General features: G+C 41.6%; 1 protein-coding gene across 1 annotated transcript; it reads left to right on the top strand.

Moving 5' to 3' along the window:
- Positions 1–824: 824 nt before the first annotated feature.
- LOC307117736 (uncharacterized protein) lies at positions 825–1655 on the top strand (the record flags this gene model as incomplete). The annotated part of the gene is made up of 4 exons (XM_079802772.1): positions 825–907; positions 995–1159; positions 1259–1500; positions 1627–1655. The coding sequence occupies exons 2-4, from the start codon at positions 1035–1037 to the stop codon at positions 1653–1655; spliced, it is 396 nt and encodes a 131-aa protein (XP_079658898.1). The 5' UTR covers positions 825–907; positions 995–1034.
- Between the last annotated feature and the right edge of the window lie 5675 nt (positions 1656–7330).

Below are 7330 nucleotides of genomic sequence, written 5' to 3'. Positions count from 1 at the left end.
CTGCACTGATGCCCATGTCCAGATCTCCGCACTAATGAGTAAGTTGGCACTGAAATTGTGCGTTACTTGAAATAGAACAACTTTTTCGGAGGGGTGAGGGGGGGCATTACTGTACTAATTGTACATGTTATTTTTCCTAATTAGACAAAGGAAAATACAAAGACCTTGGGCTTCAGCACAGCTTGGATATGTGGCATGGGGCCAAGAATTTGGCAAAAAGGATCCATGCTGTAAGTTCAGCTGTCATTTCTATGGCTAGATTTTCTGCATATCAATCTACCCTAATTTTAGGTATGTTATAATGATTACTGTTATATCTATCCCAGGCTTCACAGGTCAAGAGTCAGTCCAGTTTGAGCAGTTGGCTGAAAGATGTTGTCAACCACTTTTGGTGGTGTTGCAAAACAGCAGATTCTTACCAAGAGTTCCTTGTAAGTTGTTATATTTTGGAAAATAGTTGTCATCTAAAAATAATATTGTTTGAAACTAACATGCAGTCTTACTAGATATACCTTGTTGGCTAAAATAATAATTTAGGATGGTTTCTTGATGTTGGATATTGGCTATTTCATTAGGTAGCTAACTAGAGTTGTCATTGTGGTGACCCACTTAGATTACAGTACTTACAAACAGCATCATCATTAGTAATGAATTATGTACAATATGCATGCTTGTTTTTGTCTGTACATGATATTTCTATATTATTTCTAGGAGCTGTGGCTTGGGCTCCTACATCATGTGACAAATGAACACAGGTGGGTGCTGGGAGGCTGCCAGCATGCAGACTTGGAATCAGGTGGAACTCAACAGTGGCTTGAGCGAGGCTCCATGGCACATGAGGCCCTGAAGAAGCTTCTGTTAGAAACAAGCGGTGGCTAAATGAGGTCCACAAATATCTAAACTTTAGGTAATTTAATGAGTATGTACACATACTATAGTTAGAAAGTGCTTCTCAAAATCCAACAAAATGTCTCTTCTCAACCACCCCCCACAGGTCCACTGCTGATCTGGAGTCCTTCCAGAACCATATTTTAATGTACGCTAGCAAGCGCACAGCATTTAGCCCTCCTGTCTTTGAGGCCAGGATGCTCCTAGCAGCGATGGACTATAATTACCACAAGGACCGCCCAGAGTTGTGCAAATCTGATGGAAGCAAACAGTAAGTTACTTGCTTATTTATACATGCTATTTGTTTTGAACAATTATGGCCCTTGGGCTGTAAATGTCTTCTTCCCTCCCCTTTCTGCTTCTATTTCAGGTACAGGAGGCTGTACAAAAAGAATGCTCGCAGGTATATGCTTTACACTCTGAAGGTGTCCAAGACGTATGGCTACATCCCAGAACTGCAAGCTATGATCCTTCAAAAGAGATTAGCTGGTAAGGGGATGCCCAGACGGAGAACACTACGACCTGATGACCCCAGGAAGTACGGCCCACTTCCCCCTGTGCCGGCACCTACCATTGAGGAACTCCTGCACACCCAAGTCAGGAGAGGTCTTGGTAGGTTGAATGCCAATTTATTTATTTTGCACCTTGGGCTACATGCCACACACCAAGTCAGATGTCAGACATAACACATCCAAGTTTGAAATAAACTAACTTCAGTTTTTATTTTGCTCTCCTCAGTATCAACATTCCAGACTGAAGACCCGTGAAGCCCACTTTCCAGAGCCTCACAACCCTGACCTTTTGTGTCACAAACTGCTTATGAATAATTTCAGAATAAAAATTCTCAAAAGTACAGAGCAGCTGAGTCTAGTTATTTATCTATACTGTTTATCAGTATATAATTATACCCTTTATGTTACTGTTTCTCTACATCGTAAAAAGCATAGCATTGTTATTCTGAATAAAAAATTTTTATTGAAAAAGGGAGGAAGGCTCTTTACAAACAAATAAATTAAAAAACAAAACAAATCAGAAAACAATATATAAAACCATATTTACAACAATAAATAACTAGAAGTAAACTGTTCACGGTAGAGTGGTTTCAAATGGTGGGTACAAAGCCAGTGTACTGGCCCTGGGGGTCGGGGTATTTGTCCCTTATTCTCCATATACAGCAGCTGGGAATAACACGCCGGTTCCCCTGACCCATTGACCCATGCTGCCAAAAGATGTATTGACGATAAGCAGCATACCTAAATTGTCTGTTATCATCTCCTGGCTCTCTAACTTCAGCTACCACCAACACATCATTTCTGTAATCTCTGTGTATACACAAATAACCATCTTCCAGACAATACAGATCAAAATGTGCCAATTTGCTGATGCAGTAGTCAGGACACTGTCCACAGCATTTCCTTTCAGCATCTGTGGCCATTTCCCTGCAGTTCCCACAGGTGCACCATGGAAGAGCAGCGTTAAGGCCTGTACACACCGGGACGAATATCGCGCGCGTTTATCGCCAGCGTTTTTCGTGACGTTTTTCGGCGCGTCTTGAGTGTTCACACCCAAGCGATTTTCACTCGCGATGCGCCGAGTGAACGTGCAATTTCACTCCCTGACATTAGATGGCGCTTATTGAAAAACAGAAATAGCCCGGTACACAAGGTGGCGCTGCGCTCGCTCCATCCCTTGTCACACAGAAGAAGAAGAGAGAGAGTATTTACATGTTAGCCGAAACACACATAACTTTCTCACATACTAGAACATGGATTTCTCAAGCAGCAGCAGCAGCTCCAGCAGCTCCAGCGATGAGGACATTGTTGTTCTGTTGAACGAGGAAAGACAACAGAAAAGACGCAGATTTTGGATACATCCCATAGTTAAAAAAAGAAAAGAACATGGGGAGTTCTATCGACTGATACAAGAGCTAAAAATGTATCATGAACGTTTTCGGGGGTATTTTAGAATGTCCGTCAGCGAGTTCGAAGATTTACTTCAACAGTTGGCGCCCTTGTTGACAAAAGAACAAACACACTACCGTAAACCAATCGACCCAGAGCAGCGTTTAGCCGCGTGTTTACGGTGAGTTCGTCTATATTTGTATTCACTTTAATTAATAGTGTAAAAGCATAAATTAAGTGCTGTTGTGTGGAGATCTAAAAACGAGTATTTGTGTATTTCAGTTTTCTAAGCACTGGGGACTCGTACCGAACTATTGCATCCAGCTTCCGACTAGGCGTGTCGACTGTGGCGTTGATAGTGAGTGAGACCTGTGATGCAATTTGGCATTGCCTCAAAGATGAGCATTTGCCAGTGCCTACTGAAGAGATGTGGAGGAATACAGCCAGGAGGTTCCATGATAGATGGAATTTCCCTAATTGTTTGGGAGCTATGGATGGGAAACACATACACATCCAGGCCCCTGCAAACTCTGGTTCTCTCTACTTTAATTACAAAGGTACATTCTCTGTAGTTTTGCTGGCCCTAGTTGATGCGGATTACCGCTTTCTGGTGGTTGATGTGGGGAGCTATGGCAGCAACAGTGATGGAGGCATCTTTGCCAATTCTGTGCTGGGAAAGGCACTCAGAGATGGAACTCTGAATGTTCCACCACCAAGAGAACTTCCGGGGATCCTGAGCTGGGAAAAGTTAACCACGTCATTGTGGCAGATGAAGCTTTTCCTCTGAAACCATATCTCCTTCGGCCATACCCTGGACGGCGCATACCCACAGACAAGCGAATTTTCAACTATCGTTTGTCTCGGGCACGGCGCATCTCTGAAAATGCATTTGGCATCCTCAGCCAACGCTTCCGGGTTTTCCGAAGAACTTTACAGGTTCAACCAGCTGTCGTTGACAAAGTGGTTAAAGCTGCTTGTGCATTGTGCAATTACTTACGCCCGAATGGAAATGACCAGGATTGTGCCACAGAGGATGACCATGATTGTGAGGCAAAACTGCAAGGTTTTGAACATTGTAGGGGGCAGCGGGCTTCTGTGGAGGCACAAAATGTCCGAGAACTGTACAAAGGGTACTTCAGCTCACCAGCAGGAGAAGTTGCTTGGCAGTATGACCATGTGAACCATGGTCTGGAGCACAGATAAAATCAAAATGTACATTTGTGCAACATTCATTATATTCCCATTTTGAAAACGTGTGTGTGTGTGTGTGTAAATAATTTTCTCTTTAAAAAACAATTTCTTTGTGAACTTGAATAAATTTTTTATCATATCTATTTTGCCCAAGTGTCTTTTTTCCCCCCATCAATTTATATACCAATACTCACCACAGCAAATTACATATTCATTTAATAGTTAAATATAATGTAACTTATTTCAATAAGGTCAAGAATACTTAAATACAAATATGCCAGTGTCAAAATTGTAACATCATTTTTATAGCAGGTTCATAACCGCTTTACTTAATGGCTTTTAAAATTTTAATCATAATTATTAAATAGCACAGCCACCTTTACAAGTGGACATGTTAAATTGTTTTGTAATAAGAGCAGAGAGAAAGTGTAAGTGAAAAATCTTTTATTTTTTTGACAATGTATTCACAATTTATTTTTGTGAATGAAGTACAGTTTACAATAATAAGAAACATGACATTGGTATAAGAGTCAGAAACAGTAGTGCAAACAAGTCACAATGATAGTAGTGCAACGTAAAAGACCGTAGTGCAAGTATAAATAGACTTTTTTTTCTTAAATCTTTCCGTTATAAACACATTTTTTGAATGTAAAAATAAAATAAAAACACAAAAAGGGCAAATATCCTTCCGTTATAGACTCTAAAATAAAATATTTTTTGAATGTAAAAAATTAAATAAAAACACAAACGGCAAATATCTTTCCGTTATAGACTCTAAAATAAAATATTTTTTGCATGTAAAAAAATAAATAAAAACACAGAAGCTGGCATATAATGCTCATCTATTGGTGTGACCAAGAACTGGCAGAGCACCCATAGTTTGTAGGGGTCTGTGGGGTGACCTGATGGTAGGACACAGGCGACTGGTGAGGGAAAAGAGCAGAGGAGGGCTGGCCAAACTCAGCATCGTGCAACAGCTGATGTATTTTGAGTTTGACTGAAGACTGTTGGGCTGGGGACAATCTCCTTAGTATTGGTAACAAGCCAAGCGCAAACAAGTAATTGTCATCGTTCTGTTGCTCTTGTCTTTGCTGTTTGCGCTCCTCTCTCTCTCTTCTGTGCTCCTCTTTCTCATTTTCCCTGGCTTCTTTGGATAAGAGGTACCTCTCCAAGAAGTCTGGGATCTCTGACCGCTTTCTTTTCTTTACATTGGACCTCATCACAGTTGGGCTGGTGATGGATGATCATGAAGACGTGCTCGTTTGTGCCTCCTCACTTTCACTCGCATCACACACTTCATCCGTTTTTTCAGGTGAAATATTGCTGTGAACACTGTAAAAATAAATAAAGTTTACATCAGAAACAACATTTTAGAGCCAATGCGTTACATCTGTGGCAAGGGGGGCGGGGCTCAGAACCATTTAGTAATTTTGCCGCTCGTAAGTTCTAATGATAATACGTTACCTTCGAAATTCAGTTGATGGTGCGAGGAACTCCATAACCTTCATAAATTTCCACGGCTTCTTGTTTACAGCAGCCTGTCCACTCCGGCAGTCATCCTCGCGCTTTTTCCTCGTGTAAGTGTCGTGTAAACTTTTCCATTTCTGTTTTATCTCCTCCACTACAGCACACAAACAATGGCGATGGTCAAGTTGGAAAAAGTTACAAGCCTCTGTAACTTTACATGAAAGAAAAATAGATTAAATTAAACTCACCATCGAGTCCTATTTGATCTGCGATTACTCTCCATAACAGCTCCCTCTTTTCAATATTTTTGTAGTCACTGTGGCGTTTGTCAAACAACTCTCTGTGTTCAGACACCAACGAGACCAGCAGCTCGACGTTCATCTTTCCTCGTTGCATTGTCTTCTTCGCCAATGTGTGCTCGGCTAGACCATTTTGTGCTTGAGCGCCACCAAGTCGTGTTTTACTGTAACTTCAGCAGCTCCAGGCACGTGAACAAAAGCGCCGATCTGATTGGTCGGCCAGTTTTTAAAGCGGCGCGTCAAAAAAAAAAACGAACCCGAGGCGTTTTTTTAAAAATGATGCTTTTACGCCTGGCGTTTTACGCGTCGGTGTGAACACTCACATTGGCACCCATTGTTTAGTCACGAGGCGTTAAACGTCGGCGATCGACGCGCGCGAAAATCGTCCCGGTGTGAACAGGCCTTTAGGTGGGGTTGTGCTATCCAATGGAGGAAGAGCATCAAAAACTAATCCAGGGTTCCGGGAGAAGACCTGGGTGGCTAGTGCTCGTAGCCTCAATTCACTCATGCCCTGAATGAGTGCCTAAGTAGGCAAACCACAAAAGAAATTTTTGCATTTACATTTGATTAAAACTACAAAAGATGCTGACATTGATTTAAATGGTGACATCTTATTACAAGGCATAATGCTACAGTTTATAATACAGTATATATATAGTACATTATACCGTATATAATGCTACTGCAGTATTTCAAATGTTTAGCATACTCTGGAAAACACAAACCTCTGTCCGTACCCTTCGGTCATTTTGGATCTTCTGAACTCTGTTCTCTTCCTCTGCATCTCTGCCTCCTCTCCCTCTCCCTCTCCCTCTCCTTCCTCTGCTGCCAACTACAGCACTTGGACCTGAATTATCTCCTCCTCTTCCACCTCTCTGACCTCTTCCACCTCTCTGACCTCTTCCAGCTCTCTGGCCTCTGCCACCTGGTCCATCTCCTCCCTCTAGATTCTCTCCTTCTCTCTGCTCTGTGTCTCCTGGACCACTTCCACCTGTGTCTCTCCCTTTCGCTCTTCTTTTCCTTGGTCTGCGCCTCCTCTCACCATGCCAGCTCTCATCAGCCTCACTTAGGACAGCGGGCACCTCATAACGGAGGTCTGCATCAGGCTGAAACAAGTGAGCAGTACAAGTGCTACTTCAAAATAAACATTATCTACCTTTTGGACTATGCAGTAAGTTAGCGTTGGTTTGGAAGCATTAGGCGCAATTACACGGTAAAATAACTTTTTGTAACGTCCATTACACCAATGAAAAGCACATTGTAGCCTATTATGTGAATAATTTGGCCCATTTGTAACGTTTTGTATCTTACTTGTTTTTCAAGCTAAATAATAGAATGTCATGTAATCTTCCACATCACATATTTTAGCGTTATGGACGTGTACCGCAGGGTAAGTTAAAAAATACAGCTGGTCGCTTTCACTTATAGCTTCAGCTAAATGAATAGCTGCATCTTTGAAATCTGTTACACATAGTGACTTAGGCTTGTGCTTCTACCGTTACAAGTTAGACTAACAGCTAACTTACTGTTCTAACAACCCACATGAAAAAAATACTATAGTATATTATAGTAAAATTACTCTAG

This window comes from Gobio gobio (assembly GCF_949357685.1).
Source record: "Gobio gobio genome assembly, chromosome: 1".
Taxonomy (NCBI): Eukaryota; Metazoa; Chordata; class Actinopteri; order Cypriniformes; family Gobionidae; genus Gobio; species Gobio gobio.
Note: the sequence above shows the minus strand (reverse complement) of the source record. Positions and strands in the feature narration are given on the sequence as shown.